At 42.0% G+C, this 16,590-nt stretch overlaps 1 protein-coding gene across 1 annotated transcript; it reads left to right on the forward strand.

Annotated features, from left to right (window-relative positions):
* The first annotated feature begins 206 nt into the window (after nt 1-206).
* LOC138663613 (zinc finger protein 182-like) lies at nt 207-16,356 on the forward strand. The gene is made up of 7 exons (XM_069749884.1): nt 207-247; nt 6,741-6,890; nt 7,020-7,199; nt 7,283-7,406; nt 7,490-7,581; nt 7,772-7,862; nt 14,327-16,356. The coding sequence occupies exons 2-7, from the start codon at nt 6,813-6,815 to the stop codon at nt 16,018-16,020; spliced, it is 2,259 nt and encodes a 752-aa protein (XP_069605985.1). The 5' UTR covers nt 207-247; nt 6,741-6,812; the 3' UTR covers nt 16,021-16,356.
* The last annotated feature ends 234 nt before the right edge of the window (nt 16,357-16,590 follow it).

The raw sequence follows: 16,590 nt of genomic DNA on the forward strand, positions 1-16,590 counted from the left end.
TATACAGTATATACATACTCCATGCATTCCACCAACCCTAACATGGGGTAATTGTGCCAGTAGTGAGGGGAAATAATGGCGGAAATGTCACTGACTGAAAAGTTTCCATGTAGCGTCTGCACTCCGAATATCATTCACTGAGGCCCCTGATCATGTGACCCCTGACTCCTCCCCTCCTGTGACATCATCACAGGTCCTGTGCGCACAGAACAGCCATATATATCGGAGTGCGGCTCTGCAGGTGGAGGTAGGTGCTGGAGATTCCCCATTACTGGGCGTGGGGGACATTAACCCCTTCAGCACTGAGACTCTTTTGGGGTTTTTGTTGTCACTTTATAAGAATCATTGCATTTTTTCTGTTTCCTGTAATAGATACATACAACCCAACTATGGAAGACAGGAAGTGAGGAAATGTATTGTTCCCATAGTACAGGACCCCTTTCTTGGCCCCACACAGTGTAATGCCCCCAATATGCCCCTTATGCTGTATATATGATGCCCCACACACAGTATAATGCCTCCATAATGCCCCTGTGAGCAGGTGACCGCATACAACACACTGACAAACGCATTGCAGAAGTAACCAATATAATTATTTATTTCCTGATAATGGGAATTTTGATCACTAAGACGAGGTGAAATATACAATATCAGATATACAATGAATTCTCCGGCTCACTCTCACTGTAATAGCGGCCTCTAACCACATGTTACTTTAGCTACTGAAAAGAGTGATTGTCCTGACACATATGGTAAACAACACTCTACTCTGTGAACACCGGCCATAGCTGGTCTCCTCCTCTTCCTATTAGGCCATAAGTCCTTTTAACAAAAGTATCACGGCTCGCTGGGCCGCCTTCACTTCAACCAGCGTTCACCTTGTCTGTTGTACTACCCTGTACTGATTTTAGTGCTGGAAGCAATGGCCCGGCTCACTCGTGCCTCCTTCTCTTTACTGCAGTCGTATAGTACTGAGCGGAATCTCCTCCCAGATCATTGGCACATCCGTCTCTTGTACCAGAATAAATAAGAGCTGTGACTCTGCTCTTGCCTGGCGTAGTCTGGACTCTTAGTCTTGACCGGCGCAATTCAGGTTCTTGGGCCTTGACAGGCATAATCTGGACTCCGAGTCTTGACCTGGGCAGGTCTGGTTGTCAGGCCTTGGCTGGCATAGTCTGGACTCTGGGACTCATCTGGTGCCGCCTGGGTTCTGCCACCACAACCAGCTGCCTCGGACACTTTACCATGGCGTGGTACCTCAGATTCTTCACTGGCACCCTTTTTTTTGCTTGGTGCCAAAGCTGTTTTTGGCTTTGGAGCTATGGCCTTTATAATAACAGTAAACTGCATCATCAAGGTCACCTGCCCAGGTGTACCATCTAGACTTTTTCTTCCTGAAACTTTCCCTCTTCCCATTGGTTCCGTAGAGTCCCATTCTGGACGGCATATGGCAGTCTTTTTGTAGAAATGCCGCACAGCTCTGAGAATTTGTTCTTATGACACATCTTTTTACACCCCTTATGCAGTATATATGATGCCCCTCACACAGTATAAAGTTTCCACATTACTGGCATCTCCCACACAAAAGATATTTCCACACTACCGCCATACCCCCCACACATAGTATAATTTTCACACGGTACCGAAGTTACCTCCACACACAGTATAATCTTCTCACATTACCGCCATTCTGTCCACATGGTATAACGTTTCCATAGCACCATCATCCCACCACACACAGTGTAATGTTCCCACAGTACCACTATCCCCCTACATAGTATAATGTTATGACAATAGCAGCTTGCCATACACACAGGATAATGTTTCCACAGGCATCCCCCTCACACACAGTATAATTTTCCAACAGTACTGCGTTCCCCCCACTTTCTAATGTTCACACAGTCCCCTACATGCACAATATGGTACCACCCACCCCAGCGACAACCTCAAAGCTAATTAAGAAATACTCATTTAGCCTCATTCTTGATGCAGATACTAATGAACCCAGGATCTATGAGATATTTACCATTCGATAGTCGGATAAGCAGGCTCGTATGCTCCATAGCGGCAGCCCACTCGGTCACTATGATGCTCATGAATTGAGAGGGCTCGTGGGGTTTGGTATTGTTCATCCTCTCCTTTCCATCATAACAATTTCAGAGATATCCACATTCCCATGACGGTAAATAGAATAGTGAATCGGGCAGTCGAAACCTCTGATCCACCATTTAGCCTTTGCTTGTGAGTCTGAGACTCTGTGCAATGCAGGCACAATGACGTTACTACGTCACACCTGTAGTATGGAACCTATACTCGACACTGCACAGACTGGAGCAGCACACCTCAGGAACTGGGTTTTTTAAATATCAGGAATTTTGGGGGCTTAATATTAAGAGAACTGTTTGGACTCTCATACTGAGTATATGGCTGGTAGGGCCATTATACTGAGTAAGAGGTTGTGGTAGACTGTAAATGCCTCCATACCTACTGGAGGTCCTTATTTTCTGTAGCAGTTTGTCGTAGCCATAATACTGTGTGAGGTGCTGTGTGGGCCGTCATACTGTGTGAGTTCTCTGGGGGCCACCATACTGTGTGGTAGACCTCAGTCTGTGCTACGTGGGCACACAGGAGAACAAATTCCTTTTGATGAGATAGGGATAAAAAAGTGATAAATACAGACATTTGGTCTAATTGCAGACTTGAATTGATATGATGTTTTGTGTCAGGAGGGAGACATCAGATAGTACGTTCTGAAGGAAAGCAAAGATATAATGGCAGTGAGAATCTGGATTGCAGATAGAGAGAATAGAGAAACAAAAGGTAGGGTGAGGTTCTTAGCTCAGGTTTGCTGAACTATTTGGCTTATAGCAAGTTATGTACAGCCACGTGTAAGCGGAAAGTTCCTGACCCTGCATAATGCAGAAGAAGCATTTTATAGAGTGATGTGCCTGCTATCTGATGTATATACTTCTCATCAAGTTCTTGTTAAGTAAAGGAAAGTTTCTTTTTTAACTTTTATTATCCCTCATTCATCTCCATACCATCTGGGACGGGCCTGCAAAGTACGACTGCAGCATGCGATCTGCATAGTCGACTCCAGTAGTAGATATGACTCCACCAAATATAAATATATATACAGCTCTGGCAAAATTAAAGGACCACTGCAAAATTGTCAGTTTGTCAGATTTTTCTCTTCATAGGTATATTTTTGAGTAAAATTTAAATTGTTCATTTATTCTATAAACTTCTGACAACATGTCTCCGAATTTCCAAGCAATGCATTTTGTATTTTTTAATAATGCAAAGAAAACAAGTTCATACTCATTTAGAAACAACAATATTAATGTTTTAACTCAGGAAGTGATTTTTACTCACAGCTTTCATGCGTCTTGGCATGCTTTCTACCAGTCTTTGTAAAAAAAAAAAAAAAAAAAAGGGATAAAAAGGTGGATTTACTCCGTGCTGCTTGAAAGATAGAAGTCCAATTGGATATTCAGATGAAAAAGTGGCTTTATTCAATGCGTTTCGGAGTACTATGACTCCTTCATCAGGAAACCACAAACGTATATAACTTTGTGGTTTTCTGATGGAGTCATAGTACTCCGAAACACGTTGAATAAAACCACTTTTTCATCTGAATATCCATTTGGACTTCTTTTTATCCCTATTTTTTTTTTACTCTGGCTGGTCACGAGGAGACCGGTGGATCTGCAGCAGCTAATATTTCTATGAGCCTGTGTTTGGGCTCTATCTGGTGAGTAAAATCTGATTAGAGGTATCTCTTAATACCCAGATAAGACCCTATTGCGCTTTTACTTTCCTTCCAACTTTTTATTGCTCCACCAGTCTTTCACACTGCTTCTGGTGCAAAAATTTAAGCAGTTCGTCTTTGTTTGATGGCTTGTGACTATCCATCATCCTCTTGATTGCATTCCAGAGGGGTTCAGGTCAGGAGACTGGGCTGGCCCATGATAGGGTTTTGATGTGGTGGTCTCTTAATTTTAGCCAGAGCGTTATATTTTTTATATTTTTAAAAACATTTTTGTATTTTACTTTACACTTGCTTCAAAAATCTCCATGAGAGAATGGAAGCTGCAGTCATCCGATCTCTTGTGCTACAAAGAGCAGTGCTTCAACCCTGCTCTGTGTAGCAGAAATGTTCACTTGCTGTGAGTGCTGATGGCTGCCGGCACCCATAGCTATCCAGCAATGACAACCACAGGGGTCTCCTGCAGACCCTAGGTTGTCATGCCAAACTATCGGTGACCCACAATCATGTTAGTGACATGCTTCGGTGCGATCATGTTAAATGCTGCTGTCAGAGATTGACAGCAGCATTTAACAGGTTAACAGCCGCGGGTGGATCATGATTCCTTTACGAGGCTTTTAGGGGCACAAGTCAGCTGTTGAAATCAACTGACATGGAGACTTTGGGATCAGATAACTTCTTTCCAGGGTGTTTGTGTAACAAAAGAGATTTTATAAAAGCCTCAAACTTCTGTGTGTGAATCAGACATGAAATCTAATGTGATAGAAGATTACAGTGCGGGGAAGTTGGGAAACAGGGCCGGACTGGCCATTTGGCAATTCTGGCAAATGCCAGAAGGGCTTGTCTGGCCATGGGTTGCTTTGTCTGCAATGTTGTTAAAAGAATCAGTGTTTTCAAGACACCCATACTGTTAAGAATTGTGATGAAGCACAAAGTCGCTTACTCCATCACTTACCCCAGCAGGTCACGGGTATCATTAGAAATATTGGTCTTTAGAAAATCTTACTTTCCTCCATTCAGGGAAATATTCGTAATATATCCCATCTGGTGCCTAACTGACTCGAGTATAAGCCTAGGGTGGGAAATGCAGCAGCTACTGGTAAATTTCAAAAGTAAAAATAGATACCAATAAAAGTAAAATTAATTGAGACATCAGTAGGTTAAATGTTTTTGACTATCCATATTGAATCAGGAGCCCCATATAATGCTCCATACAGTTCATGATGGGCCTCATAAGATGCTCCATACAAAAAATATGCCCCATATAATGCTGCACAAAGGTTAATAATGGCCACATAAGATGCTCCATATTAAAACATGCCCCATATAATGCTGCATAAAAGGTTAATGATGGCCCCATATAAGATGCTCCATAGAATAATATGCCCCATATAATGCTCCTTAAAAATTGATGGCCCCATAAGATGCTCCATAGAATATGCCCCATATAATGCTCCATAAAAGTTGATGGTCTCATAAGATGCTCCATAGAATAATATGCCCCATATAATGCTCTATAAAGGTTGATGGCCCCATAAGATGCTCCATAGAATAATATGCCCCATATGTTGCTGCGATAAAAAAAAAAAATGACATATTCACCTCTCGTCACTGGGGGCCAGGTGCCGATGTCCTGAGCAGGCAGAGACACCGGCGTGTTATGGGGGTCAGGTGCCGGTGTTGCCGCTGCAATATTCACCTGTCCCCGTTCCACCGCCGCTTGTTGCTGTGTCTTCCGGGTCCTCTGGCTGTGACTGTTCAGGCAGAGGGCGCGCACTAACCACATCATCGCGCCCTCTGACCTGAACGTCACAGCCAGAGGACGCGGAAGACACAGCCCAGTGGTTGAACGGGAACAGGTGAATATCGCTTGGCTCACCCTCCCCCATCATAATCAACCTCTTGGCGTGGTCTCTGCCCTTCCCTGCTTCTCCATTGTCCCGGGGCAGCAGCTCCTTCCAGTGCTGAGCGATCACATGGTATCGCTCATTAAATTTATGAATATGCGCTCCACGCCTATGGGAGTGGAGTCGTATGCATATTCATTACTTTAATGAGCGGTACCATGTGACCGCTGAACACAGGAAGAGCAGCCAGACGGAGACCATCTGAGAAGCAAGGAAGTGCAGAGACCGCGCCAGGAGGGGGCACGATTATGATGTGACAGCCGCCGACTCCTGCCGCTCCCCCTCCCCCGCAGACACTCTGGGACAATGATTCGAGTATAAGCCGGGAGGGGCACTTTCAGCCTAAAAAATGGGCTGAAAATCACAGCTAAAGGTACCTTCACACATAACGATTTCGTTAACGATATCGTTGCTTTTTGTGACGTAGCAACGATATCGTTAACGAAATCGTTAAGCGTGACAGCGACCAACGATCAGGCCCTGCTGGGAGATCGTTGGTCGCTGGGAATGATCAGGACCTTTTTTGGCCGCTGGATCACCCGCTGTCATCGCTGAATCGGCGTGTGTGATGCCGATCCAGCGATGTGTTCACTGGTAACCAGGGTAAACATCGGGTTACTAAGTGCAGGGCTGCGCTTAGTAACCCGATGTTTACCCTGGGTACCATTGTAAATGTAAAAAAAAAAACACAACATACTCACATTCCGGTGTCTGTCACGTCCCCCGCCGTCACCTTCCTGCACTGACTGTGTCAGCGCCGGCCGGCCGTAAAGCAGAGCACAGCGGTGACGTCATGACTGTTTGACAGCTCTCCAGCGACCACACAACGACTTACCAACGATCACAGCCAGGTCGTATCACTGGTCGTGATCGTTGGTAAATCGTTTAGTGTAATGGTACCTTTACACTCGAGTATATACGGTAGGTTTTATTAGTAGATGTAAAGAAGAAAAGTAAATACTGTAAAATAATAAATCTCATATGTTTCCCTTATTATCTCCAGTAATTGTATAATTGCACAGGATTTTTATGATGTTACATCGATTCATCTTCTTCTCTTTCAGGTCTCTACAATATCGGATCCTCTCAGTTAAGATCTTCTGTATAAGGGAATTTTTCAGAAAAACCCATCAAAGATGGATATGGACAGAGACAAGATGGCGGAGAGGATATTACACCTCACTTTAGAGATTCTCTTCTGGCTTACTAGAGAGGTGAGAGATTCTGATGACGTCACATTACATCATTCTTATCTATGGGAATAACAAATGGACTGAACAGGAGAGGGGAAGACTCTGGAAATGTATGTAGTGAGATTTATTAATGTGTCTCTCCATAACCAGGATTACACAGTAGTGAAGAATACCTCTAGTGAGCGCTGTCAGGACCCTGTGTCTGAAAAATTGGGAAGACCCCTGAGCCCAATCACGGGACCTCCACCTCATCCCCTGATACATGAGGACATCAATGACCAGAAGATCCTAGAACTCACCTACAAGATGATTGAGCTGCTGACTGGAGAGGTGACACTGCTGGGAATGCTGGGACATTATACAGTAATGCTATGAAGGGATCGGGGAGATGACGGTATCATTGTATGTGTCAGGCTCCTATAAGGTGTCAGGATGTCGCTGTCTATTTCTCCATGGAGGAGTGGGAGTATTTAGAAGGACACAGAGATCTGTACAAGGACGTCATGATGGAGGTTCCCCAGCCCCTCACATCATCAGGTAATAGACAGGACTAAATACACACAGCATATAATTATCTGTATGTAAAGAATGAATTCAGCCCTTGTATGTGTTTCCTCCAGATCTATCCAGTAAGAGGACAACATCACAGAGATGTCCTCTTCTTCCACAGGACTGTAAACAAGAAGATCCCAGTGTTCCTCATGATCATCAGGTAGATGGAGAGAAGCTGTCATGAGATTTCTTCTGATGTGTAGATGGCTGTGAAGGTCTTGTGCTCAGTCTTGTTTTATCCACCAGTATTATATGTTTTATACTTGTGTAATGAGAACGGTGGAGATGGCAGGATTAGAGCTGATCATTACTTCTCCATCTGTCAGTGACTTTTACAGTATTTGTTTCAGGGTGAAGATCTGACCCATATTAATACTACAGAGACATATGTGAGGGGTGATGAGTGGTGTAAAGAGGAGATTCCTACATATGACTACCCAGGTGAGTAGTAACCACTAAATGCAGAGAAGTCACAGATTCTTCTCAGTCACCGGCTATGGCTGCTTTATTAATGTTGTAGTCCGACCATATTACAATTGTGTGATCACCAGTTTTGCCTCTAGACCACAACATTCTCCTCCACCCAAAACTGATCTAATCACTTTGCGCATTGAAAGCCCTTTTCTATAGAACTTACAACCTGGAGGATCCAACTACCCCCTGGGGTAAGTAGACGTTGACCGTTAGCTGCCCAGATCTGTAAACTACAAAGTAAAATGACAGAGTACTTAGAATGTGCTGACAAGTTAGAAATATGTTATGATGAGCCTCTCAGAGAAAGCAGAGGGTAATGATGCTGTTGGCTTCCAAGATCTCTGATATGGGAAGAAGGAAAAAAATCAGGGCTTCGAAAAGCGCTGCCAAGTGCTCAGCCATAAAGTTGGGTATTAAAACAAATGAACACAAATATTGTTTTCATTTTAAAATGCTACACATTTCCAATGTGAACCAGCTCCTTCCTCAGGCATATACAAATAATACATTGTGTATGTTAAATATCCTCCAAAACGTCGTCGCAATTCCAATTGCTTAACTCATTAATTAAACCGTGCTTATGTAGCACAGATTTTTGTATAGAAACCTTTCTTCTTATACAAAACAATACAAGTAGATGTAAAATGCATATTGGATGCACAATAAAATACATATAAAGAAAAATATACATACAGTTAAGTCCATATATATTTGGACAGAGACAACATTTTTCTAATTTTGGTTATAAACATTACCACAATGAATTTTAAACAAAAACAATTCAGATGCAGTTGAAGTTCAGACTTTCAGCTTTCATTTGAGGGTATCCACATTACAGTAGGATGAAGGGTTTAGGAGTTTCAGCTCCTTAACATGTGCCACCCTGTTTTTAAAGGGACCAAAAGTAATTGGACAGATTCAATAATTTTAAATAAAATGTTCATTTCTAGTACTTGGTTGAAAACCCTTTGTTGGCAATGACGGCCTGAAGTCTTGAACTCATGGACATCACCAGACGCTGTGTTTCCTCCTTTTTGATGCTCTGTCAGGCCTTCACTGCAGTGGTTTTCAGTTGCTGTTTGTTTGTGGGCCTTTCTGTCTGAAGTTTAGCCTTTAACAAGTGAAATGCTGCTCAATTGGGTTGAGATCAGGTGACTGACTTGGCCATTCAAGAATATTCCACTCCTTTGCTTTAATAAACTCCTGGGTTGCTTTGGCTTTATGTTTTGGGTCATTGTCCATCTGTAGTATGAAATGATGATCAATCAGTTTGGCTGCATTTGGCTGGATCTGAGCACACAGTATGGCTCTGAATACCTCAGAATTCATTCGGCTGCTTCTGTCCTGTGTCACATCATCAATAAACACTAGTGACCCAGTGCCACTGGCAGCCATGTATGCCCAAGCCATCACACTGCCTCCGCCGTGTTTTACAGATTATGTGGTATGCTTTGGATCATGAGCTGGACCACGCCTTCACCATAATTTTCTCTTTCCATCATTCTGGTAGAGGTTGATCTTGGTTTCATCTGTCCAAAGAATGTTCTTCCAGAACTGTGCTGGCTTTTTTAGATGTTTTTAGCAAAGTCCAATCTAGCCTTTTTATTCTTGATGCTTATGAGTGGCTTGCATCGTGCAGTGAACCCTCTGTAGTTACTTTCATGCAGTCTTCTCTTTATGGTAGATTTGGATATTGATACGCCGACCTCCTGGAGAGTGTTGTTCATTTGGTTGGCTGTTGTGAAGGGGTTTCTCTTCACCATGGAGATTATTCTGCGATCATCCACCACTGTTGTCTTCCGTGGGCGCCCAGGTCTTTTTGCATTGATAAGTTCACCAGTGCTTTCTTTCTTTCTCAGGATGTACCAAACTGTAGATTTTGCCACTCCTAATGTTGTAGCAATTTCTCGGATGGGTATTTTCTGTTTTCGCAGCTTAAGAATGGCTTGTTTCACCCGCGTGGAGAGCTCCTTTGACCGCATGTTTACTTCACAGCAAAACCTTCCAAATGCAAGCACCACACCTCAAATCAACTCCAGGCCTTTTATCTGCTTAATTGAGAATGACATAACGAAGGGATTGCCCACACCTGTACATGAAATAGCATTGGAGTCAATTGTCCAATTACTTTTGGTCCCTTTAAAAACAGGGTGGCACATGTCAAGGAGCTGAAACTCCTAAACCCTTCATCCAATTGTAATGTGGATACCCTCAAATAAAAGCTGAAAGTCTGAACTTCAACTGCATCTGAATTGTTTTGTTTAAAATTCATTGTGGTAATGTATATAACCAAAATTAGAAAAATGTTGTCTCTGTCCAAATATATATGGACCTAACTGTACATGGCATCAACCAAAATACCCGAAGATAATTAAAAAAATACCCTTATTTTGTCGCATTTTCAATGTTTGCATTCAGGCCCTCCGGTTTAAGCATGAGTAGTTTAAAAACCAATAGGATTCCCTATTTACATAGTTATTAAGGTTGAAGGAAGACTATATGTCCATCTAGTTCAACCCATAGCCTAACCTAACATGCCCTAACATGTTGATCCAGAGGAAGGCAAAAAAAAACCCATGTGGCAAAGAGTAAGCTCCACATTGGGGAAAAAAATTCCTTCCCGACTCCACATACGGCAATCAGACTAGTTCCCTGGATCAACGCCCTATCAAGGAATCTAGTGTATATACCCTGTAACATTATACTTTTCCAGAAAGGTATCCAGTCCCCTCTTAAATTTAAGTAATGAATCACTCATTACAACATCATACGGCAGAGAGTTCCATAGTCTCACTGCTCTTACAGTAAAGAATCCGCGTCTGTTATTATGCTTAAACCTTTTTTCCTCCAAACGCAGAGGATGCCCCCCCCCCTCACAAGTCTTTGGAACCTATAAGACACATTTTCTGATTTATTCTAATATAATGAGTCGTAAACTGGTAGGATCTCGTTTACGTTCTAACACGAAAAGCCTAAACAGACTGTGACATATTACACATTTCCTAATATTATGTCTATAGCTTTTCATCCTACTACTGTATTTATCGCTTAGGTCATTTTTAGATCCCTGATATTGGATGAATCTACCTTCTCTCCCTTCTGTGCTGCTGAATGTGCTCATATGGTCCCTACAAGACCAGGTCCAGTCTTTTATGTTCGACAACATTAAATGTGCAGTGAGGCCAAGTGTGAATTTCTATACAATAACAACAGATTTTCCCTTTATCCTGACTTTTCTTTTAAAACAGGATTGCGATAAACTACATAAAAAATATTACACCTGTGCCATGATATATCTCTAAGCTGTGTGTGGCTGATGGCTGTAATATACATTTATTCACGCCTGCAGGAGATGTGTTGGCTCGAGCCCTGGTTTCATGGAATCACTCCACATCATAAATTACATTATGTTTTCAATCCTAAGGAATTCAGATTGCTGCACAATCTCTCCTGAAATGTGGAGCGCTAATACTTTTTCTACTCTTCTGGTCACGACTTATAGTAGCTCCAATGGTCCACCATAAATGAGTGCAACTCTGGTTTAGTGTTGGAGCTCTACCCTCATATATACATCGTTGTTTGGGATGTAACGTGTTTTTTTTATTCTGTCTTTTTTTTAACAGGTTCATTCTGTATAATTATTATTATTTATTTATATAGCACCATTAATTCCATGGTGCTGTACACGAGAAAGCGGGTTACGTACAGAGTTATAGATATCGTTTACAGTAAACACATTTACAATGACAGACTGGTACAGAGGGGAGAGGACCCTGTCCTTGCGGACTTACATTCTGTGGGATAATGGGGAAGAGACAGAAGGTCTGATTTAATTGTGGTGGGTCGGCCTGCCTCACTTATGTGAGTCTACAACTCCTTGGTAGTCTTTAAAGAAAGATCTCCATTGCCTCTTCCAAATGTCCGAGATCTAAATTTAAGACACCTCAGCTCTACACTATTATAAAAAGTTCTCTTTAAATGACTAATATTTCTTCTTGAAACTCATCTGATGCAAAATATTGGCCCTTACGATAGTTTCGATTGCCAAGAGCCCTATACTCTAATTAATCCAGAGAGGTTTCTCCACTAGTTACTCATTTTTTACTGAAGACTGTTGAGTTTGATCATTTCAGTAGATGTATTGTTTATAGTCACAGTTTTTGACTACATTTGTCAGTCCCAAAATCCTCTGATCTAATCTATTCAGATCCCATTTAATCAGATGTGTGTCACTTTATGTGGTGATATCTTTGAAAATAAATCTTCACAAAGGGTAATAGAAAACAGGATGGACCTTACAAATTATATTCCACCTTCTCTTGAATCTGACAATACCCTGTATACGGTTGTACATTACTGTCTGGGCATATGGCAGGGTTAAGAAAGGAAGGAGCACATCTAGCTATTTGAATGCAGATCTTGCTAAAATAGTTTGCAGGCACACTGTATTGGAAGCACTGTTCATGGTCATCTGGCAGCTCAAAAGATGGCTTCCACAAACAGGTTTTATGTTTTCTACTCCATTTTCCAGATCCCAAGGACTGCCTTGCTCATGACCCTGCCCCTGCACATGGTTCTGGACTAGCACAGAGACCCCTAGGCTTGGGCCCCAGTATTACATTAGATTTGGTAGTGTGAGATGGCAAGAAGAATACTCAGGTAGCCGGGTTCAGAACCAGGAGGGCAGAGAAAATACAAAATCATAAGACGCAAGATCAGACAGTAAACAGGCCAAGGACACAACAGGAAACAAATACACAAGTCGGGAGCTGAGCACAGAGGGCTGAACCAGAGGAGAATAAGGCTGTATCTGGCAGCTTCCGGCAATATGCTGCAAGCTTTAGTAGGGTGTGGTGCTTTACAAATGGCTGAAGGAGGGAGCAGATTGCTTCAGCTGGACAGCACACACACTCATACTGTCAGACTGGATGGTACTACTCGTCCCAAGCACCCTAATCTTAGTGGCTGGACAGAGCCCGTTTCCAATGTCTCCCCCGTTACCAGCGCCGCCTGCAGAATTAATAAAGCCACATTTCATAGAAAAATTAAAACTCCTAATACATCTCCAGTGAGATGTCCTCCTCCCCTCACAAATGAACATATGGTAAAGAAGGAGAATTACATATAGCTAGGATGTAAGCAAAACTAATTAAGACATAGGAAGAGCTGACAATTTAAACTCCTTTTGTAAGACCTCACCACAATGGAACATATGGGAAGGTGAGAGAGAACGCTTTAACTTCTTTTGAAGCAGAGGACCCCTGTACTGTACAAGTAATTAAACAGGAAATGTCTTCTGGGGGAAAACAGATGCCAAAAGGAGAGGTGTTTACTTGAGAATTGTGCTCTCCCAGACACAGAACTACTATTTACACAGCACAGATTGTAGCCAGCCCTGCTCTGGGGTACAGATAGGAATATTGGCTTTGGTATCAATCTGATATGTATGAGATATAGATTTTCATAACAAAGAGAATAGTGTGATGCATTAATTCACATCGCAGTGGGGCCATTAGAATTCATCAAACTGAATGATGTTCTGATAGATGGTGTGAATCAACTCATATTTGATCTCTATGTACATGTAAAATCATGATAACAATATGTTGTCAATATCTGGCACCTGTGATCTTTAGAGGCTAAGATATCTTGTAAGTTGGGGATATCCTAAAATCCTGAAGAGCTGAAAACATTTCATAAACGGCTCCAAATGAGGTAATCAAGGTGAGATGTGTGGGTGTAACTTAGGAGCTAATAAAGAAGCAAAATCTTGGTCTGGATTATTGTCAGTTCGTTGTGCTGATTCTGTCCAATTCCCAATCAAAGTGCTTCCCTTTCGCTAAGCTCTGAGCCATTTCTGTGATTAAGTTTAGTAATTTTCTTCTGTTTTCCCTTTTATTTCATGTAATTGTATATATTGTATTGTTTTGTTGCCATTTTGTATGTTGATTATAAACACTGCCTGTCTTTCTGGATTTTAAATTGATGTTAAATGTGGTTTGGGCACACTGCAAGGCTCAGAAGAGAGGGGAAGGTTTGACTTTGGGAGAACGGATGTTGCTGGATGGGGTTATGGAAGCCATGTTACTTTTCAACAGCCAGTGGAAACCTCTGTTTTTCCATTGACAAATGATGGACCTCAGTGGGGACTTATTTTTTGAGAGATGAGTAGAAGTTTTTATTGGTATTCTTTTCACTTTCATAATATTGTTTGGTGGCTTTTTCTCCATATTTGTGAGGCAGAATGAACAAACAGTTGATCACCACGTTCTACTGGTTCATGCTATGAGGTTTTTTTTTTTTTAAAGACTGTGAACTGCCATTGTCTTGTAAATTCAATTTTTTTTACATAACTTGCCATTTTTACAGACAGTTTAAGTAGATTCAATGATATTTTATTGAAAAATAATAATTGGTTTTATTCTTGGCAGATGACTGTACCAGACGATCAGAGGAACAGCAGACATCTTCAATTTTTAAATCAGATGATTTTGAGATCACACAATATTCTATTGAAGAGAATGCCATTACTACAGATATACCATCATCCATTCACAGCAAAGATCTGTCATCTGATCCTTTGAAACAGGTTCTGTCTTCTGATTCATTACCCACTACTAAAGAAAATCAAACTCACAAAATATGCATTAAAAAACTAACTTCTCCTAAAGCAAATAACCAATTTTCACGTTCAGAACATGGAAAAAGTTTTCCCCTCAAAAAGTGTTTTCTTGAACATCAAAAACGTCACTCAGCAGAGAATAGATTTTCTTGTACCTTTTGTAGGAAATGTTTTAGCCAGAAATCAAATCTTGTTAGTCACAAGAGAACTCACACAGGGGAGAAGCCATTTTCATGTTCAGAATGTGGAAAATGTTTTACAGAGAAATCAGGTTTTAACAGACATCAGAGAATTCACACAGGGGAGAAGCTTTACGCATGTTCAGAATGTCTGAAATGTTTTAGCCGGAAAGCGCATCTTGATAGCCACCAGAGAACCCACACAGGGGAGAAGCCTTTTTCATGTTTAGAATGTGGGAAATGTTTCATAGATAAAGCAACTCTTGTTACACATCATAGAACTCACACAGGGGAGAAGCCATTTTCATGTTCTGAATGTGGAAAATGTTTTGTGAAGAAATCATCTCTTCTTAGTCACCAGAGCAGTCACACAGGGGAGAAGCCTTTTTCCTGTTCAGAATGTGGGAAACATTTTAGACAGAAATGTAATCTTGTTATACACCAAATAACTCACACAGGGGAGAAGCCTTTTTCATGTCTAGAATGTGGGAAAAGTTTTAACCGGAAAGTGAATCTTGATAGCCATCAGAGAACCCACACATTGGAGAAGCCTTTTTCATGTTCAGAATGTGGGAAATGTTTTAACTGGAAATCAGATGTCATTATACACCAAAGAACCCACACCGGGGAGAAGCCTTTTTCATGTTTAGAATGTAAGAAATGTTTTAACCGAAAAGCGCTTCTTGATAGCCACAAGAGAACCCACACCGGGGAGAAGCGGTTTTCATGTTCAGAATGTGGGAAATGTTTTAACTGGAAATCACTTCTTGATAGTCACCAAAGAATCCACACAGGGGAGAAGCCTTTTTTATGTTCAGAATGTGGGAAATGTTTTAACCGGAAAGCGCATCTTGATGGCCACCAGAGAACCCACACAGGAGAGAAGCCTTTTTCATGTTCAGAATGTGGGAAATGTTTTAACCGGAAAGCGCATCTTGACAGACACCAGAGAACCCACACAGGGGAGAAGCCATTTGCATGTTTAGAATGCGGGAAATGTTTTAACCAGAAATCAGATTTTGTTAAGCACCAGAGAATTCATACAGGAGAGAAGCCTTTTTCCTGTTCAGAATGTGGAAAATATTTTGACCGGAAAGCACATCTTGATAGACACCAGATAACCCACACAGGGGAGAAGCCATTCTCATGTTCAGAATGTGGGAACTGTTTTAACCAGAGATCAAGTTTTGTTAAGCATCAGAGAACTCATACAGGGGAGAAGCCTTTTTTCTGTTCAGAATGTGGAAAATATTTTGTGAAGAAATCATCTCTTCTTAGTCACCAGAGCAGTCACACAGGGGAAAAACCTTTTTCATGTTCTTAATGTGGAAAATGTTTTACTTGGAAATCAACTCTTTAAAGGGAACCTGCCACCAGCAAAAAGCTATTAACCTGCAGATAAGGGCATAATCTGCAGGTTAATTGTATTACTAACTTGATTAGCACCTGCATATAGCCAAACACTGCTGGGAGAAAATGAACTTTATTCTCCTTTGCAGCCTTCGGTTTTAAGGTACCGTCACATTTAGCGACGCTGCAGCGATCTAGACAACGATTCCGATCGCTGCAGCGTCGCTGTGTGGTCGCTGGAGAGCTGTCACACAGACAGCTCTCCAGCGACCAACTATGCGAAGTCCCCTGGTAACCAGGGTAAACATCGGGTTGCTAAGCGCAGGGCCGCGCTTAGTAACCCGATATTTACCCTGGTTACCAGCGTAAACGTAAAAAAAAGCAAACACTACATACTTACATTCCGGTGTCTGTCCCCCGGCGTTCTGCTTCTCTGCACTGTGAGCGCCGGCCGGCCGGAAAGCAGAGCACAGCGGTGACGTCACCTCTGTGCTTTCCGGCTGCAGAGAAGCACAGCGCCGGGGGACAGACACCGGTATGTAAG

The sequence above is a fragment of the Ranitomeya imitator genome, chromosome 2 (assembly GCF_032444005.1).
Source record: "Ranitomeya imitator isolate aRanImi1 chromosome 2, aRanImi1.pri, whole genome shotgun sequence".
In the NCBI taxonomy this organism is placed as follows: Eukaryota; Metazoa; Chordata; class Amphibia; order Anura; family Dendrobatidae; genus Ranitomeya; species Ranitomeya imitator.